Source organism: Harpia harpyja, chromosome 9 (assembly GCF_026419915.1).
Source record: "Harpia harpyja isolate bHarHar1 chromosome 9, bHarHar1 primary haplotype, whole genome shotgun sequence".
Lineage (NCBI taxonomy): Eukaryota > Metazoa > Chordata > Aves > Accipitriformes > Accipitridae > Harpia > Harpia harpyja.
Genome location: NC_068948.1, coordinates 36,973,441 through 36,991,869, shown reverse-complemented (window position 1 = coordinate 36,991,869; position 18,429 = coordinate 36,973,441). Strand labels below are relative to the sequence as shown.

General features: G+C 37.2%; 1 protein-coding gene across 2 annotated transcripts in view; it reads right to left on the bottom strand.

Annotated features, from left to right (window-relative positions):
- The window catches only part of ADGRD1 (adhesion G protein-coupled receptor D1), a 159,035-nt gene that overhangs the window by 120,084 nt on the left and 20,522 nt on the right, over positions 1–18,429 (bottom strand). For both annotated transcript variants that reach the window (XM_052797694.1, XM_052797693.1), the window contains 6 exons: positions 17,553–17,708; positions 14,715–14,774; positions 13,317–13,434; positions 12,279–12,389; positions 10,472–10,547; positions 6,885–7,026 (listed from right to left, as the gene is read on the bottom strand). In XM_052797694.1, coding sequence (XP_052653654.1) covers positions 6,885–7,026; positions 10,472–10,547; positions 12,279–12,389; positions 13,317–13,434; positions 14,715–14,774; positions 17,553–17,708 — 663 coding nt within the window. The remainder of the gene's footprint in view (positions 1–6,884; positions 7,027–10,471; positions 10,548–12,278; positions 12,390–13,316; positions 13,435–14,714; positions 14,775–17,552; positions 17,709–18,429) is intronic.

Below are 18,429 nucleotides of genomic sequence, written 5' to 3'. Positions count from 1 at the left end.
ACTTGCATAACAAAGTGCTAAACTTCGCATTTTTAAATTACAAGCTTATTATTATTTTTTATTTTTGCTTAATTGTGGTACACTCTGTAAGAGTCACAGTTTAAACTGTATTTTTTTCAAGTTTTTCTGGCAAAGTCCATCCAGTGAAAAATTATACCTTTGTTCTGCAGATGTGGGCAAAAGTCATTGTTTTTCCTCGATCAATATATGAATTAGTCAACACTTAACTTGCCATAAAAATAAATTGGCTTCACATTGATTTGTCTTTCTCATGGTAGCACTAATATTTGTGTACAAACGGGAACTGGTTCTTCTCTCATTTTATTTTCCCATCAGTAACAATGTTAAACAAACCTTTGGATATGGCACATTGCTGGCCAGGCAAAAGACAACAGAGGATGATGTCCAGGTATCTTTTAGAGGCAAAAGTCCCATTGCCTCATTAAAGGCCGATGAAAGTGTTCCTTAACCTTGTCTCTATGTCCCTGAACTGCAAGAGGACTACCAGCACTTTTTTATATTGGGAGCACAGTTAAGAGAGCAGGAGGTCTGTCTTTTCCCTGCACTTTACCATCTCTGAAGGAGTACCCCAAGAGAGTACTTCCCAGCCACGCAGGCTGCACTTACAATAACGAATGCTGGTGCTCTCATATGACTCCTGGTTCTGGAGATTTGAGAAAGCAATGTAACAGAATATGAGATGGGATTAACAGCAAAAGCTGATAAAGGTTCATTGACGAAGCACTCTAGCGAGGAGCATAGAGGAAACAGGTTACTGTGGGGTTCTGATGGGAAGCATTCACTGCAGAAAGTAAAAGAGCAAAAGCAGAGAAATGATCGAGAGAGGTCAAAAAATGAGGAGAGAAGCAGCTGTTTGAATGATTCAGTGCAATACTATGGTAGGAAAGATTAACACTTCATGGTCAGGCAGACAACTCCCTAAGCACTATGTTTCTTAAAATGAACCACATGGAGCAAAGGAATGAGATGGAACAATGCTAAATTAGTCCTAACTTGGTAGTATCTTAGTAAAGCACTTTTTTTTTCCCCAGAATCAAATCCTTAAAATGGCATTTGCATTAAACATATTTGGGGAAAAACCAGCTACATTAAGAATTTCCAATTTGCATGTAATCTTCATGTAAGGGCCTCACACAGACGGTGTAACAGTCAGAAGTTTATTATTCTCCAAAACTGCAGCTGCACATGTTCCCCTTCTGCAAAAAGGAAAGGGAGAATAAAGCCCTGGAGAAAAATACAGAAGCCTCAAAGACGTTGAAGCTAGCATACAAAAAGTTTTCTTCTAGCCATAAGGGAATTTTCTCAATGGTGCCAGTCAACAGTAGGGGGTAGGGGAAGATCAGTGAGCACAGTGTGCCTCATCCAGGGTATGAATGCTCCCTTTTTGTCTCATCACCTTAGTCAGTCCTTTACCCTCTCTGCACCAAATATGCCTGGATTTACACCAAGCTGGTATTTCTACGTGCTGAAAGATGGCCAGCTGCCTTCTATAGCTACTTTGTCCCCAAGAGAGTGTCAAAAAGTCAGTGGTGGTCAAAGATCAAGGTCTGTGCTACATAGTCATATGGATTTTACAAAATATTGGTGCAATTTTACACCATTTCTCCCTCTGTTGCCTCTTCTGACACTTGCCAGAGCATCTTGTGTATGCATTTCAGCCTTGATATTCATCTCTTCTAAATTTCTACCCTGTGCTGTAATTTCTTGGATCATAAAAGTGAAATGTTAGTTCTTCTCTAGTTGCTCCTGCTATGACAAACATCTTGCTAGAAACAGAAATTTTGGGAGGATAATCATTTTACAAAATGTACTGTTGCTTCATTACAAAACATCTGGACAGGTCAAGATTAAGCCTTTTTCAGCTGCAAATTACCATCAGCCTTCACATCAACGCCCCCACACTGAAGGTGGTAGCTGATTTCTGTTATCTTGTTTGCTGGAGACAGTAGTTTTAAAGGGGACGGTCATTAAAAAGATCCATGAATGTAATTCTTCAATATGTAAAAAGACTCAAGCAAAAAAGCCCTCAATGATCTCCAAATATCACAGGAAAAGCTCTTATATCTACAGAGAAGGAAAATAAGAATTGCTTTCTGCCCCTAGCTATATCATTGTGTTATAAAAGTGGACACTGTGGATAGAAAGAGCGGATAAACATTCCTCAATGGCAGAAATAAAACACTTCATCACTGTATGTTCTTATGCAAAGAAGTAATTTTAAATCCTTCACGAAGTCTTCTTGCAAAACAATATTTTAAAAACTGTTAATATTTTCATCAGATAAAAGAAAAAGAAAGAGTAACAGAAAAAACAGTTTCAGGGATTGTGCAACAAAATGAACTGTTGTTAGAATAATGACAATTAAAACAAAAATAATACAATAAGAAGTAAAACATACATGTCTATCCTATCCACAGGGAGTCTTTACTTTGTAAGAAGAATTGAACAAGTAATATTTTTATCCTGTGAAAAAATTGGGATGACTTACTCATCCTGATTCATGAGAATTTCTATTTTAAGTCAGAAAACCATTTTCCACTAATGGAAGCTTGACCAGAAAATTTTCTGCCTGCTCTGCTGGTAGAAAGAATGTCAACCAGCAATATCGCTCCCATGAGAATCCAGCTGCGAGCCTGAGCATCAAGGCCTAAAGGCTGTCATTACTGACGTCCTCTTCTTAGTCCCACTGCCCCACAGTGCTCTCTAGAAAAGGACGCATTAACGTGTCATTTATAAATATTCCCTGCATTCTTACCTAATTGATTAGATATTAGCATCAGTTTGTACTGCCTCAATGTTTCAAAAAGAAAGAGAAATTTAGTCATCTCAAAAGCTCCTAAAAGCTTATGTAAAAAGAGCAGACAATTTCAGAGAAACCTTGCCTAAGAGAAGATTTAACCAACAGTGAGTTCAGCTATGGAATGATAAATACTCTGTGAAGTTTTGATTCAAGAAGTGATATTCAGTTCACAGACCTTCACTTTGTAACTTTTTCCTGAAATAGACATGTTTTATTTTACTCCCTTTTGTTTTCTGTTGCTCAATGATTGCCATTTTTCCTATACACACTAGAAGAAAAAGAATTAAAATTTTTATTAAGCTGGGCCAAGCATCATTACAATCAGTACAGGAAACCGTATTCTCTTTTCACTCCTTGCATTTTTATACTTGTGAAATCCATCCAGTAGACTCCGCTGGAGTAGCTATAACTAAATCTGATCAACTGAAAAAAAGTCAGTCTCAAATTTTAATAGAGAAAAACTATTTGTTTGGACTTATTTTTTACTTTTTCTTATTACACTTTCCTCTGTTAAACTAAGAACATTACATGGAACAAACAGGCAACTATAAGAATGAGATTGGTATCCACTTCAAATGTTTCTCCCATTATTACAAGCAAGCAAGCAGTATTTTAATGGATGAAACAGGTTTCTAAGGCAGATTTTATGCTCTTGGTTTAATCATTATATTCAATCATAAACTTACATAAATAGCTTGACTGTTACTCTTTATTTTAAAGTACATATTTTAACACAGTGATCTTGCAGCCAGAATTTCTTTTACATTTTAAATTCTACTTCTATTTCATGAGCGATTATACTCAATCAAATGAAACCACTTCAGAGAGTGAAAAAATATGTAGTATTATAGAAAGGACCTGTACTGCTACCATATGAAAGTTTTCAGAGACATGCAGTCATTTCCCAATCTGCTCAAGTAAATTCACTTGAATTTACTTCTGTAAATTTACTTAAGTAATTTACTTAAGTATATTCACAAGTAAGTTGTCTAGATTTACATTGTTTAAAATTATTCCATGGAATTCACTGGAGAGACAGCAGTGTAAAAGAGAAAAGATTTGGCCCACTGTTGCCATACTTATGCACAACTGGAAGGTATACTCTATTCACCCATTCCTTAATATTAAACATACCCGCTAATTAAAAGCCAGGAGAGAAATTATATTCCCAAAGCCATAGGTGTCAGAGGCAAGCAGTCTTCCTATCAAATTCAATATATATACCACTTCAGCAGAGCTGCACACATTCTACTTAACTCCTTACTATGCATCTTCCCCACAGACGAATATTCACTGTATTTCTATCTAAGCTATATCTTTGCTTCCAAAGATTACTCACAGAATTTGGAATCCATATGCAAGATACCCAGAGGCATTTGGGTTGGTTCTGTTGCTCCCTGATTAATAGCTTTTTTTAGCAAATTGACACCAGCAGCAAAAAAATACAGGAAAAGCAGAACAGAAAACTAGATGTATTTCCATTGCCCAGATCTCATACTATAGCTTTATTAATTCTCTTTACAAACTTTTGTGCATAGTTCTCCTTTTAAACACTTATTCTGACGTTAGATTACACTCTTCCACTGGGAAAACAATATAAATGAAATATGGTAAACAACAAATTAAATAAAATATTTTATGATGTCAAAACAGATTTTCTGTTTCAACACATTTGATGATTTCAGAATGTTTTGGTGTTTGAAAGGTTTTAGCATTTGGGTTTTTTTACATCCGATTTGGAATTTTAAAAGGAATTTTAGAAACCAAGCTAGGAGATATACAAAGTGCTTTGCCATCAGATAACACTGAAATTAGGTTCTGGAAAAAGCATTGAAAACATCTCATGCAGTTGCATTTAGTTTTGATTTGAAAAACACTGGAGAAATGGATATTTAGTCCAGCATTGGACAAGTTTCTAATTCAAGTCCACAGATTGTTGTGAATTTTCTAACTGTACTTGTAGAGCAAAACTTCACTGCACCTCTTAAACTTCTCATCAAAGTTACAGGGTGGTACCAGTTAATAAGATGTAAAAGCCAGCAGCAGATTATTACTGGAGGGAGTAAATAAGCAGATGAAGGGCTTCCTGTCTTTCAGAGGAGTGCACCTGCTGTGCTTTATCCATCTCCTTTAAGGGTCGTATGCCCAAGAGCAAAATCTAGCACGGTTATTAACCCAGTACAGTTTATTGAACAGAGCTTAAGCTCATGCTCACTACACATTTAAAAATACTTCCCCCCTTATAATTAAAATTCTCAGAACTTTAAATGCAAATGTATTGACATGTATTTAGGGACTGATTTCAGACTGCACTGAGCTACTTTTTCTATGCTGGTAACACAATGGGATAAGTTTTCCCATTTCCCGTGAAGATTTTAAAAAATAAAATAAAATTAAAAAAACAAAAAACCAAACCAACCAAAAAAACACAAACACAGACATGCAAAATACCCCACCACAAACCAAAACCAAGTCACACCTGAACAGGTGTTAGCATGATTAGTAAGACCTGATCATTCCCCAAAATGGAAGTAGCTGTAGAAATATTATAGTAGATGATAGATGGCTGCCTGTGAATGCATTGCCAATTAGCAGTAAGAGCTTTGTGAGAGAAAACAGCCACTCCCCTAATGCACAATATAAAGCACACACTGCTCTAGGTAGAGCCTGAAACTCCCAATCAACCTGTATCTGTTATACACAGGATACTTTAGACAGAGATGTTCATACCACATTCTCATGGATTCTGCTGACTAAAACAGAGAAAGAGACAGATGATAAACGTAAAATTTCTATCTGTACACTAAGATCCCAGTGATCTTCGCAGTGAAAGTCAACAGGCATAAAAAAACAAAAGGCAGTTTGTTTAAGAACCTGCTAGTAAATCATCATACTAAAGCGTGAGGAGGTACCTGAATGAAAAAAAGCCAAGTACCTTTTATAAATGATCTACACAAAATACAGTCTTCACTTCGCAAGTGCCCGCCTCTAAGAGGCCAATGGGGACATTCAGGAGAGTCCTTAGTTTGAAAAACTGTCAGCAAAACAACACTTTTCATTTCTATGCCTTAGGGTTTTTTCATATATTTGTTTTCTGTAGCCTACTCCATCTTTATCAGAATCCCAACGGGAAGAAGATAAACTGGCTTGAAAACAGCCGTTGAAAGAAAAATATGATAACATATTCAGAAGAACATCTAAGAGATGTTTTCTAGGAAACATTTAAAAATTGAAATCTTTCTTTTCCATTTCCATTCAATGCTGTAAAGTAGGTCATAGATGCTGCATGCCTCATGCCAGCACCTCAGAGTTTGAACTCAACTATTCTCCATTCCACTGACAAGACAAAGAGATGTCTGTTTCTCCGAGAGCAAACAAGCCCAGCTATTTTTCCAGTTTCTTGCTGGAATATGCTAATTTGGTGAAACTGAAATTTCTTTGATCAGTTGGAGACAAGTTTTATTCAAAGTTTTCTCAGATTCTCATATTTCTTGTCTCTTGTTTCTCAGATTCAGAATGCTCTGCTCTCTAGAAAGGGCAGTTCACGTTAGAACAGGGATTCGAACCTGCTCCACTCCTATCCCAGGAGATGCTCTGTGCATCATACTTGTATCTGCCCTTGGAGGAGTTCCTTCTCTGGGTTTATTCATGAGAACATTCAAAACACCTCAGTTATCTCGGTGTGGATTAGGTCCAAAAGCAAAAACCATTAGTGAATTCCTGGTTTTGACAGCTCTAATAAGAAAGCAGTAATTCATACCAACCTATTGTAGATTGCACAAACACATCCATAGAACAATATGTATAGAAACGCCTAAAGCTATACTTGTCACTTCACCTTCTTTTTCAACATGCGCACTAATCAGCCTTCTGCAGTGATGGAAACAGAAGTCACAGAAGTGTAATGGTTGGAAAAAACATAATATTGTAATCACAAATGCCATCTGAATTGCTACTAAAAACGCCCACAAAAATTACAAGAGAAATACAAAGAAGTCACCACAGACACCAGTTTTGAACAGCCCTAACAATAGCTTAAACTGGTAGTTTCCATATCACTTACCAATTTGTGGGTGAGCTGGATGGTAATAAGAGGAGATCCTGACAGATAGTGGGACAACTTGGGTAGAGGTTCCACTTTGATAGAGATAAGATAACTGGTTGCTGAGATCATATAACCTTTGTAGGCAGCAGCTTCAGCAATCCTTGGAAAGAAACAAATATATTAAAGAAGTAGAACAACAAAATTTTTTTAGTTCATCCACAATACCCACAACAACAGGAACACAGGACCTCCTTTTTCCATTTGAGTCAATGAATTTCTATAGAGGAGCAAGATCTGGCCCCAAAAGATCCTACAGACTAGAAGCAACAGCTACAAAGTATAGGGAACATTTTTAGACATTAGAAGATCTGATACCATAAGTATTCCTGATTCTGCTCCTCTTTTGCAAAGGTTTACAAGCCTTGCTGAAAATGCTTTAGATAATTAGAGAGAATCCTGCTAAGTAAGGGACCTAAAAATAATCTAACTAAGCAAAGCAACCTAAGGGAGGAGAAAACTTGCAGGGTGTCCAGGCTGTCTAATTAAACATACATATTAGCGTGTAAGACACATACATTATATATAATGCATATAAACATACACATAGGAATATATTTAGAAGTAATTTATTGCTTTACTTTGGAAAATTGATTATGTCCTGTTAGGTTTGCTAGAGAGTAAGGCAGGTCACAATACAAACAGCTGAACTTGACTAAGCATCTGATTAGTCCAGGTAACTTTTTTTCCTAGGCTGAAGTAATTTTGCAGTACCTACGAACTCTTATTTGTGCTTTCAGCTAAAACTTATGACTTTGGCATTTTCGCACATTTAGGAGTAACTAAGATCCATTTGGCTGTACGGTAAAATTTTTTGCACTATCAGTAAGAAACTGTGGAGGAGTAAGATGGTCTCTCTCATCCACCTCTTCAGTATGTGAATGAATGGTATTTACTATGAGAAATATGAGCCATGGCAAATTAACCATCAGCGTGGGTTTCCAAACATAGCACACCACTGGAAAGAGCCAGTTTGCAAAGCACATTAATAAACACCTTATTTACATCTGCCACCTGTTTGCAAGGGTTTCTTATTTTTCTTTCAGAAAAAAAAAAAAAAAAAAGAAATTTCATGTCAGTCATAACAATAACTTCATTCAGTTCCCCAGCAAGGTCAAATAAAAAAGAACTCATTTAGCACAACCCCAAGCACCAGTCCGCAGGTTCTGAATACAAAAAAACCCATCAGTATCAGAGATTACTTCTGCTCCCAGTAACCAGCATGTGAATTGAATTTATTCATCTGAGGGCAGAATTTGCTACTCTGATACGAAAGTTTAAGTTTAGAGAAGGACTCGTAATGTTAAGACCACTATCCAACATTTTGAGATTTCTCCTACACAGACTAACAGGATGGACATTTTTTCCACACCCATTATCTGCCATTTTAACTTTAGAGAGCTAGATGAATTTTGAAGCATGAAAAAACTTCAGCACAAGCAAGAAACAGTGTTCCTGTGTTTCGTGCTTGCATATGCAAGCCGTTCTTCGCTGTGGACCTGCATGTTAGATGGCAGTAAGTCTGTCATCCAATTACCTTCAGTGGGATTACTACAGATTTACACAAACTCTATATGAGCAGGAGCAGAACTGGGTTCAAAACCTTTTTTAGTTTTGATTTCTTTTTTTTCTTTTGGTAAAGAATCAAAACCGACTCCCCTTAGAAACTGCTATTTATGTAGTCTGAAAATAGAAGTCATCTGCCTGTACAGCACAAAAGCTCCAAGAGTTTTGGTTTTAGATTTCTACCACAAAAGAAAAAAAAATTGCACTTAAGAAGAAAATGGACAGGCCTCAAATTACAGGTGTTCAAGTAGCCCAGTGCTAGAAGGAACATAAAAGAAAGTCTTTGAAATAAACTGCTCTGGGAAAACTTTGTTATTCTACTGAAATGTAAGCAAAAAAGTTATAATAGTACAGCACAAAAAAGAAAACCAAGCAGAAGAGAAGTGCATACTTATTTTTAAAACATTTTTTTAATACCTGGGGTTTGATACCACAGGGGAAAATCGCCAAGCTAGCATTCCCTGTATTACCAGGTTTTTACGTGCTGTTTTGGACAGATCTGCATCTAGAATTTATAGACATGATTCTGTAGTGCACTACATACTGCAAACTGTTCAGGTAGCTTAGATTAATTATAGAAATACAGGAGATGTTTCTTCTCCAGTGTCTTTGTGTTTCTCTCTAACACTGCAGCAGGGCCAGATCCTTCCTTCTCGAAAATGAGTGCTAAAAACCACACACAACTCAGTGGAACAGGAATGGGTCTCCAGGTTGTCCTACTCCACAAAATTCAGAGAATGTACACAAAGATGACTTAACTGTTTTATTTTGCTACATCAGAGCCCCAGGAGCTGTAGACTCTATGACAATGCATTAGAATACATTTGACATGGTGTTTGCTAAACTTTGACCTAAGTCAAGACCACATTAATTCTCTTTCTCTCTTTGAGGAGTTGAGTTTTTAGTTTATTATTTTAATAAATTGCACTGATCCTCCTATTTGAAAAATGTATGCTGTCATAAATTATTGCTTCTATTTCTTCATGTCAGTAAGAAATATTGCACACTAATGACACGGTTCCTTTACAGCCACCTGCTAAGTGCACTTTTTTCAAGAGAGCAGGGTAAACAACAGTACAGCTTGCTACTCGATTTAAAAATGCTATTTAGTAATAGCTGTGTGATTATCTCAGTGTGATCAGTCTGGTCATAAGCCAGGATTCTTTACCCTGAAGTTCAAAAATGAGTTCCCATGATCATGACCTTCCGTGTAACTGTATGTATAGAAAGGAAGGCAATCCTTGATATTCATGACAGCTGAGATGCTGCATCTTTCCTTCTGCTGTCACAAACACCACAGCAAAAAGTCACAGATTGGAAAAGACTGAGAGAAAATGTAAACTAATCTACATACCCCGGTGAAGAGTAAATAGAAACCTAAAGTCATACTAGCTTAAAAGGAAAGTGTAATGATTTACATGAATGGCCTTGCAAAATTCCATGGGGAACTGTATTGCCGAGAGGTATACAGCTCTGCATTTACTTTATCTTATCTGCTAATGATTTCATTGATGCAGCATATAAAATAAAAGGTCTTTAATGCATTCCCTGGTCTCCTGTTACAAAATCACCTTACAGGTTTCTAGGATTAGGATTCACATTTTATGTAAAGAAGGATATTACGTTTTCTTACTTGTTTAAGTGCAAGGTTTATCTTTATATCTGTCAGGAGAAAAGATGTAATTTCCTTTCATGAGACAGATTAAAATTATGAAATTCTAGTACCAGATCTGATGAACAGAAGGAGAAGACAAAGAAAGACAAACATGTTGCTATGGGAATCTATTTTACTACAACATTAAATAAAACTTCTAATGGAAGCTTTAATTTCTCTCCAGTTAATGACTACATGTCCTCAATATTGCAGAATCAGGATTATGGCTTGTAATTTATTTACAGTTGATAATGACTTGACTGTTATAAAGGTATATCACAAAGGTACTAAATAAGCTGTTACACCATGAGACGTCCAAGATACTTACTTGGTATCCAAAGGGTTGATATTATGAAAGAAATAATGCATGTTATGGTAAAGCAGGCCAACTATGGTAATCCAAGCTGTAAAAAGGGAACAGGGGTTAGTCCTCAGAGCAACAGTTGTAAGCAAGAGACACTTTTCTCCTAGACCTGAAACTCCATGTTAATTAAGAGCCTTGACTTCTGTACAGTTTTATATCTTTGCTTTAGCAGATTTCTGATTATTCTTTTAAGTGGAAAAGTATGAACATCTTGCAGTACGGCACAGGCGACAGATATCAAAAGTAAAAGAGAAGGATGCCTCCCCTGTGCAACTGTACTTCCAAAATAAGTTGTTAAAGCACTCGGTTGTCAATTCTAAATCCCTCCCACATAGCACTAGAAAGGGTCACATGACATACCAGAGTCAGTGTCTCAATGGTAGCTACAGTAATCTCAAGGCTACTTGACCACCACCTACATCAACTGGCAGTTTATGAAACTCAAACACAGGCAACCGGTTTCCACTTTGGTTGTCTGTTTGCTGCCTGCATTCCAAGTATTTATGGGTTCTCCAGCATCTGAGTGAAGAAACAGATGCATATTTTCTAAGTGTCAGCCACACAGATGTCTTTTACAATCCCTTTTGTTGGGTTCCAAGTATTTATAGTGTCAACTGTTTAAGGTGGAATACTAAATTTTTAGGTTAGCTCATTTGGACAGTGTAGAAGTGTGGCCTGAAGGCTGAAATTACTCAGAAGTGAGCTTTAGCTGGAAAAAGAGCTAAACATTTAATGGGCTGGATCATTTCAGGATACCAAGCATGATAATGTTCTGAAGAAAAAAAAAAAAAAATCTGCATGGTGAGAGACTTTATAAGTAGGATAGGAAAAAAAGTCCTCTCGCATGCTATTTTTGGCATTACAAGTTGGTTTGCAATTATAGTTATTCAAGCCTCAGAATACCTGCAGTGAAGTCTCCAGCCAGAGCCCCCTGCCAGTGCAAAGAAACAAAGCTGTCATCACAAATCAGGTAGACAGTTCAGTAATTATTAGAGTATTTCTCACTGCAGGTTATCTGCAGCTAACTTTGCACTTTATGAATAGGGACCAACCTTCCTTCAACAGAGGTGACTGCAGAAAGATCTCTGGGTGTATAAATTCTGTGGGTTGGAATTTAGGGCGCAGAGGTAGATTTTCAAAGATTTGAGGACACAAGTAGATGTTTTTGTAAATAGGTTCCTTCAAACCCTGATTAAAACATAGATAATTGACTTCAAACATTGTTATTTTAGAGTCTTAACTAAAGCTTTGGATTCTTGCCATACCTTGCTTTTGAGATTATTAAAATTTTAGCCTAGGTATGGATTTCTGAGTTGTGCCTTTTTGCCTTGACTCTAGTTTACATCTTCATTCTGTTTCTGTAGCTGCTGTTGCTTAAACCTGTCATTTTTTGGTTTTTCATACAACATTTTAAGAGCGACTTTGCATGAAGTATTAAGTAATACCTGATCTGACATCCTGGAATTTCTTAAAAATAACCAGTTCAGATGATTAAAAATAATTTATGAAATTATGGCTTCCCTTACGTAAAGAGATGTAAAAATTAAATGGCTTCAGTCTCTGTAGCCCAGCTGTGTTATTCAAGATTAATACAAAACTTCTACCACATTAATCATTCGTTAGTATGACAGGACAACTGCTGCTTCTTTAGAGCCAGTGACCAAATTGGTTACTTGGAAAAACAAAGCAAACCAAAACCTGTTTTCAAGCAAACTAATTTTTGGATACCCTGTTCACAAGAGTCTGCTCCTCCCTTTAAATTTTTCCTTACCTTTTTCATGAAAAGCTTCACTGGGAATGGAAATAAAACTCTGTCCTTGAGATGGAAATCGATAGTGGGACAAATTCAGAGTCTGAGGATGCATTTTGACCAAGGTGTAATCTGTGTGATAACCCAAACAAAAATATGATAAAATCAATAGCCTCTACAACCTACTTGACTATTTAACTAGACTTCCCTAATAGCTATTGCAAGTATTGAACTTAAAACCCCATATGTTTGCAGAAAATATAGTAAATTCCCGAGTATAAAATTGCCTTTTATATCTGTCTCCTTTATGACAGAGAAGGTGGTACGCGTACTGTTAATATACCATGGATCACTTCACCCATGCTCAAACACTGAGCTTACCAGGGCAAGCAAAACAGATTGATAACACACTCTTCCACTGACATTTGAAGACATTATTTCAGACCTCCACTGCTTCATTTGAGAATGCCAGTGTCCAAGAGTACCTGCGGTGATTAATGGTACTGGTGACTGCTCGGGTTATTTGCCGTCTTGCACAGGTCTCAGCACGGCAGAGCAGAATGCCGGAACAGATAAATTACCTTTGCTACCTGCAGCATCCAAAGACACGGATGAAATTAGGGTGCTAGGATGCTAAACAGCAGTAAAATAAAATTCTCCTAAAAGGTCAAAACTATTCCTACTATTGGCAATCTTTTGCAAAAACCTTGCAAAATTATGGTTTTGTAGCGTACAGGCATCTGCAACTTCGAAGTGCTGCATAAGAGCTCTAGGCTCTTTAACTGCTTATTAGTATAGTACAGTATTACTAGACAAATTTCATAGAATTCATATTCTAAACCCTTCCCCAAATAACCTCAAGGAAGTTCAGGTAGTCAGAGCTGATTACCTCAACTAACTGCACAGTCATCTTTCTACAACTGAAACACTGTTTTGTATTCAAAAGAGAAAATTATCTGGTTTGATTTCCTCCTTCATGTTGGCAAAGGAGGAGTTGCAAGCACAGAAGAGTTTAGGACATCCAGACAGTCCAGAAAGAATATTTCTGCTGAATCCTACCTGCCACAGATGATGTGCCCTCAACAGTTAGAGGTAACAAGTTTTCATCCAGATTGCGCGCCATGTGAGCCATCACGCTGTCAATAGTTTGAATTAAGCTTCCAAATATGTGAGCAGTCTGGGGGAAGAAGAAAGAGAAGCCTCTACAACAAAAGAAACTGCAGTTCATAGCACAAAATGCCAAAGCGCCATGTTAAATTCCTGTGTGACTCATCATTCAACCACCCAAAGTCAAATGTGAATTTCTCCACAACCTTTTCCACATATAGTGGATAAAATGTTACACAAATTGATGCCAGCCAGAGCCTGACCTTATAAAATACTATGTTTTACAGAACGTCTCCAAATGACTCTCCGCTCCCACCAGTATTTGACAGTGAATTATACTCAGGATTCAGTAGAATGAGGCCAAGAACTGAGCAGGTTATTTTGACAATAGATAAAGACTGGTATCAGGTCTCTGAATCAGGTATCTTTATTGGAACATAAGATGAGACACTACAGTTTGGCCTTTTTTTCATTTTTATTAAAATGGTCCCCAGTATAAAGCTACTTTCAAAGTGTTTACATGTCCCCTGGAAAACAACCCTCCAGGTTGAAACTTGATCCATAAAATCTCAGAGTGAATGCATGTTTCAATGAAAAAGAAATCTATTTTATTTGAAATCTATTTACATCAGAGATGATCAAGGATTTTAAGCTAAGAACTTAAAACAGTTAGACTTTTTTTTTTTCTTAAAAGCATTTTAGGCTTCAGTGAGACCTTAATTTACTTTAGCCTCACCTTCTCTCAGTTTAAAGTCTCTCTGTTCTGAAATCTGTGCTCCCTTAAGATTCAAACTAAAATCTCAGGAAATTCCTGTGTTCCTCCTGCAAGTATTTCTCTGCACTCTAAAAGGTAGACTAGAAGAAAAGGAACATTGATACAAGTTACTTTTCCCTCTAATAGGTTTAATCTCTCTCAAAGCTTCAGTTCACCAAACAGGTAAGCACTACTGCCTGTTTCACATCCATTGAAAAACATCAGTCTACAAAACAAATATAAACTTTTAAATATCAAAGTTTAGTGTTAAAAATGAGTGATTAAACACTTATTTAGTGACAATATCTGTTATTTTATAAATACAATTTTGTTTCATTCATCCTGAAATATGTGGAAACAGCAGCAGATAAATTTCACTTATTTTAACCCTCAAAAACACATTATAAAAGAAAATGACATAATTTTTTTGTCTGTGGATCTTTACTGCAAATATGAAAGTGACATATGAGAAAATAAGGAAGTCATACTGCCAAAAAGTCCTAACAAGATGAATAATAGAGGCAACCAGTTTCATTACTATCCATGTGAAATTATGCAACCAAAGTAACCTACAAATCTAAGCCCATTTCTCTTACCTCTGGTACATCAACCCAGTTGGGCAATAAAAGAAAGTCTTCAATAGCTTTTAAAAATGCCTAAAAGATAAATAGAAATATATTATTTGATTCTTTATTAATCAGCTACATGTCGTGGTAAGGATCCAAGGCAGATCTCTGCTAGGATTTTCTTAGGTTTATTTTAAGATGACAAGCCCATTTTCATTCAAGTCACAGATTCATCTCTACCTGCCAGCACTCTCATCACGTTCTGTATGGTGAAGTTTTAAAGTAATACTTTATTTATTAGAAGTGACACCACTGTGAAACTCCCAAACTGCAATCATTATCCTACAGCTGAGATGACAACACTGGAATTAAGACAAAAGTGAACTTATTCTCCCATTTTATCTGAACTCATACGACATTAATACCTCTTTCATTCTTAGATGACTAGATATTTCAACAGCACTAGATAAATATCTGGGTCCCATTGCCTGTACAATTCATTATCTGCTTAACTTTTGCACTTAAAGGTTGTTTTTGAGGTCAAGATCTATCATAGTGGGCACTGTTCAAGTGCTTAGCACGATACAGCCCCTGTCCTAAGGAGTCTTGCTGAAGATGACAAATAGATGACATCTCCTGCTTAAACTTCTCTGTTAAAACGTCTTTAAGACATCAACTGAATATAGGAAAGTTCCACCACGAAATGTGGAAGAAAGCTGCAAGAGTTTTCTGAGCATAATTTTACATGCCATAATACATAGAGCAGTATGTATAGAGCTTTGCTATATGAGCTTGCTTTTGGGCAGCACAAATCTTGCAGCCCCTCTCAAACATTCAGTGCAGAATTCTACCTGGCCTGCACAGAAGTTACCCTAAACCCAGGACCCAGCCCAAATTGCCCAGAGCATTCAGTGAGCATCTCTTTTCAGGTCACACCATCACTCCAGATTTACTCGAAAAAGGATGTGTTAGACCACTGGAAAGGGAGGGAAAGCAGGACTGCTGGAGCTACTGAGCAGAGCAGCATTATAACAGAAAACACAAGTCAGATTTGTCAGAAGCAATGCATTTATAAATGAGTGTCAGTAATCGGAAAGTTTATTGCATATCACTTAAATCAAATTTTCTTGTGCTGTGAGGTATATGACAAACAGGACAGAGATAACTTCACAGTAAATAGCACATGCATGCTCAGTGCCCGTCTTTCAGGGAATTAGCTGCAGACAATACAAAGCCTAACCATCAATCAGACAAATGACAGAGTCTGTATGTATGATCAGGACTCTCTTGTGTTTACTTCCCAAAATAGCTTTGCTAAAGATAATCATGTCCTACATTTCTGTCTGCACATCACTTTCATGGCACACAAAGCAGCATCAGATAGCATGAATGAGCAACCAAATGGCAACCGAAATGATGTGGGAAACAGGTACGATATCTGACAGGATGATGCTCCGTTTTCAATTTACAGCCCCCACAAAATTTTGAGCAAAACAAAGGAAACAATGAATTAGAGCTTTTTAGAAGGGTTTTTGCTACATATTAAACTATGATCCATGAAATCCAAGCTTTACAGTTTGCAGATGCCAGGCTTCTAACACAAACTATCAATTGCTGTCCATGTAGTTTTCAGTAGCATTTATTTATATTGTTTGTCTGAGTAAATAATCCTTGCCACCCTGGTATTACCCGCAGGCTTAAAGGAACAATCACTACTGAGGCCAGAGCTGATTACTGTAATAATAGCTTTCTACCCTGCTGAAATCAGGGAATTAGATGCCCAGTATTTTACAGAAGACTATGTTAGCAGAACATGACCTCTTGTCCTCAGCTCAGACTGCAGAAAACACCCTTTTTTTTTTTTTTTTCCCTTTGTGAATTAGCTTAAACAAAAATAAATTACTCAGTTAAGCTTTGGACCTGATCTTTCCATGAACCAGTTTCAGTGGAGATTTGTGATATATCTGCACCGGAGTCCTGGCTGTGACTGGAACCCGGTGCAAGATAAAGCTATTAACTCACAAAAGCTAAGGACATCACCATCACAAACAGGTCCTCTCCCACAGCTTTCCACCTCCCAAGCAGAGCTGGCAGAGCAGGCTGTGTGCCTCTGCCATTGCAGAGTCCAACAAGAATAATGCACGACTTTGCAAAAGAGAAGCGGAGGAAAGGCACGACTTGCCCTCTGCTTACTACAGGAGCAATAAATGCTAACAAAAGGTTGGGCAGACAGCAGTTAACTGATAACTTTTTAACTCTCTAGTGCAGGTGTGAATCTCAAAGATAAGAAGTTACAAGTTTATACTTGGGCAGTTACCCGGGACCAGATTGGTACAGCCACAACTAGAATGCTCCCTGCATCCAAGTTGGTTAGTTTGCTATTAGCTCGTGTATGCCTCCCTTTCGCCACCCTAATGACCCTGATTACAGTGTCTTTGTGTCCTGCACCTGACAGACTACTGTCAAACTCAGCTGCACTTTCGATCAGCTGGGCCATACAGAGAAATGCTGAATTTTTTTCCAGAATTATATATTCTTCATTGGATACACTTGAAGCTGAAAAAAAATTAACAAATTATTTTCTCCTCCTCTGTTTCCTGCTCAACTAAATCATCATTTTTGACATGTGGCCATGGTTCCAGGTATTTATAATTTATGCATTAAGCAATATCCCCAAGAACTAATGAGCTGTTTAAAGTATTTTCTCTGGTTGAAGCTCACCTTCTGCTACTCCTTAAAACAGTTACTGCTTTTTTCTTGTGTATTTTCTGCAATCAGCAAAAACTTTCAAAGCTGCATTCAATATTCCAGCTTCTGGAGGAATATCAGGGTCATCTGGCTCCACACGCAGTTGTGAAAGACACTTACCTCTGTGAGGCTTAGAGCAACGTTTTCTGACAAGGATTTGTTGGGCAAGCTGAAGGACACATTCTCCAGGTAGTCCAGCATGGTGTCGGGGGAGCGGAAGTTCCCTCTTTCCTCGGTCAGATTAGTTATGATGGGACGATAGGCATTTGTAGAGAGCTACAGGAGAGAGATACACCTCATCAGATATTATTCCATAGGGCAGTCATTATTTATTGTTTTAGCCCAAAAGGGAGTTTGAGGCACAGCAGACTGCTGTGGTTACACACAGGAGACTACATAAGCTAAGGGAAAAGGAAAGCACACAGATAGATGATAGGATAAACCGAATATAGAGGCACAGCTTCATTTTCTTCATTAGCAATTCAGGTCCTACCTGTCATGGTTTCCTGAAAGCCTCTGTGAACAAGAAGAAAACTAATAGAACTTTGACACTGCAGATCACAAGAAAGTGAAAATACACTGCAGCAGGCTGATTACAGCTAATTGTATGTATTCTGCATATGAAAAATTAAATTTTCATCATTGCTAAACAGGTGAAAACTAATTTTGTTATTGTGGTGGGAATTTTTTTTCAATTTTAAAGGAAACGAGGAAAAATTAGCAAAATGTTTTTGAGTGTCCTATATCTTCAAAGTTCATTGAAATACTTCAGAAGTTTCTACATTTTTTCCCTTTTTTTAATCTAGAAAATATTTTTATTTAACAATGAATTCCCTTTATCTGTCCTACATTAAGAGTTCTGTGGTACTCCTATATTCCCACAGCGGCTAAAAATTCTCCCTATGCATATCTGAAACTTTATAATTGGGGTACTAAAATAAGTGCCATTAATGAAAACTGTAAAGTGAGGAGGGTCTGTAACTCTAATATATACACA